At 64.2% G+C, this 2357-nt stretch overlaps 1 protein-coding gene across 1 annotated transcript; it reads right to left on the bottom strand.

The window, feature by feature from the left end:
* Positions 1-1859: 1859 nt before the first annotated feature.
* MNEG_16361 (hypothetical protein) lies at positions 1860-2216 on the bottom strand (the record flags this gene model as incomplete). The annotated part of the gene is made up of 1 exon (XM_014035169.1): positions 1860-2216. The coding sequence occupies one exon, from the start codon at positions 2214-2216 to the stop codon at positions 1860-1862; it is 357 nt and encodes a 118-aa protein (XP_013890623.1).
* Positions 2217-2357: the final 141 nt, after the last annotated feature.

The raw sequence follows: 2357 nt of genomic DNA on the forward strand, positions 1-2357 counted from the left end.
AGACTGCCACCGCAAGCTCGGTTTGATCAGCTGCCAGGGAGGGGACCTGCACAAAGTGTGAACGGATGCAGGCAGTGTATCACCCACCTGCGCGTGTGTCTATGTGTGCATAGGAATGCGGGCGTGCGTGCGTGTGTGCGTGCGTGCGTGTTTAAAAGCGGCTGTGAGGTTGGTCAGTGGAGCGGCACCTTATGCAAGTGCGTCGTCCCTGTGTACTAACCAATCAGGCCAGTGCTGGAGGAATGAGAGCACCCCGTATCGCAATCAATGGCAGTGAGGTTGCCTGATCGTCGGCGAGGCTCCCCAGCCAACGTCATGTTTGAGCGACCGAAAGACGCACCGCATCAGTAGGATCCAGGAGCGCAGCTGCACTTCCACGGGCCTTGCTACTGCTGGTGGCGATTGCAGCCGCGGCCGACTCAATCATTCCTATCAAGTTGTTGAATCCCACAGCCTTGGATGGCCGAGCAACATCTGTGGGGAAAAGTTGTTAGCGCACATTGGTTTGGGGGTCGTTTGGTGGAAAGGCGCTGAGTGTGGCGTCACCAGGACGACGGTTGCGCCACTCGAGGGATGGCACAGCGGGCACACATGTGCTGCTCTATTCCACTCTTGAAGAGCCGCGAATCAGCGCTTCATGCTACACAAGGATTTCCGCGACCAGGCGCGGGCGACATCGACGCCAACGCTTATCCCCGCAGCGGAGCTAGCTCAGGCAACGCTTGCTCGCCCGCGCGAAATGTTCACCTTGAGCATTGCATGTGGCGAAAGCGAGGGCTGCCAGAAGAAGGCACGCCGCGTGGACGATGCGAGCCATTGGTCGGACGATCGGCCCAAAAATGCGGGTGACCGTTTGCCGCTTTGGTTGCAAATGGTTGTAATAACCTGTCGATACTCAATGGAACAGCCGCGCAGGCGTGATGTGGTTCCCCTGAACTGACCTTCTCACTGGAGGGGCCAGGTGCTTACTACTAATGTTAACCCAGGCTGCAGCTGTGCAGCGCGGGCAGGAGTGCGGGCTGGTGCCCTGACAAATGATATTTGCCCGACCATACGCACCTGACGAGCGCGCCGCGGTCGCATAGGGCTTTGCAGCAGCAAGAAGGGTGCCGCCCATGCGCGCCGGCTGCGCCACTCGAGTGACTGTTCTGTCAGCCACTCATTCCATCCGGCATCCGGCACATACAGCCCCCTGACCGGCCCGTGGGCGGTAGCTAACGCCAGGCCTAGGCAGTAACAGCGTTCATCAAGTGGCCGCACCTGTTCCAGAGGGCAGGCTTGCAGGCTGGCCACCCGAGCCTAACAGAACAATCTGCTGATGTTGCAGCAGCTGATTGAGCAGCAGCCATTGTAGTTGCCAACCTTCTCTCGTATTGTTGCTCCACTCTCGCCAGCGCCTGCATTAGTGGAACACCTACCTCCCCAACAGCAGCCCTAACAACCGCCCAAACCACCTGCCAGCCCCATGTGCGGCCGCGGGTGCACCGCAGCGCGCCCTGAAAGCCGAATTGGACCAAAGCGGAGCCATCCTGCCGTGTTTTCATGTGTGTTGAAGGCATACGCTGCCTCGAAATGGTGGACCCACGCGATTCTGCTTTGCAGGGGGGGAGGGCGCACGAGCGCAGCCCCTCGCTCCCCCCATGCCCGAGCCCGTGCACTCTCGCCTGCGCCGGAATCGGCCGTAAACAATGCACGCCACCATTGTGGAGCACCTGTTTCAGCTCCCTTTCATGCCCCTCTCCCCCAGCCCCAAACAAACAAACCAACACAACAGAAACAGATACGGACTCGCCCCCCACACCAAAAACACGGCTGTCGGCGCGGGGCCGGAAAGGAGGGTCGCGGCCAGTCAACAACGGTCAGTAATCCTCGGGGTCCTCCCAGTCGTCCTCCTGCAGCCGCGCCAGCCGCCGCAGGTACGAATCCGTGAGGTACGCACGCGCCGAGCCGCCGACGCCGGCCGCCGCCGCGATGGCGCCGTCGAGCGCCCCCTCTCCCCCCGCCGCGAGCCCCAGCGCGTGCTTCAGCGCCGCCTCCGCCGCCGCGCGCAGCGGCGCCGGCGGGTCCCGCTGCAGCAGCGACGCGGCGCAGGGCAGCAGCGCGGGCAGGTGCGGCGCGAGGGCCGCGGGGCCGCGGGCGCGCGCGAGGCGGCGCAGCGCGACGAGGGCCTGGCGCTGGACCTCCGCGCCCTGGTCCGGCCCCAGCAGCGCCTGCATCACGCCGCCCAGCGCCGCCGCGGCCGCCTTTGACGCCGCCGGGTCCAGATTGGCAGAAGCGTCGTCGTCGCCGGCGGGGGAGAGAGTGAAGTCGGCCAGCCGCGCGACCGCGCGCCCCGCGGCGACGCGGCAGTCGTGCAG

This window comes from Monoraphidium neglectum, assembly GCF_000611645.1.
Source record: "Monoraphidium neglectum strain SAG 48.87 unplaced genomic scaffold scaffold06285, whole genome shotgun sequence".
NCBI classification, from domain to species: domain Eukaryota; kingdom Viridiplantae; phylum Chlorophyta; class Chlorophyceae; order Sphaeropleales; family Selenastraceae; genus Monoraphidium; species Monoraphidium neglectum.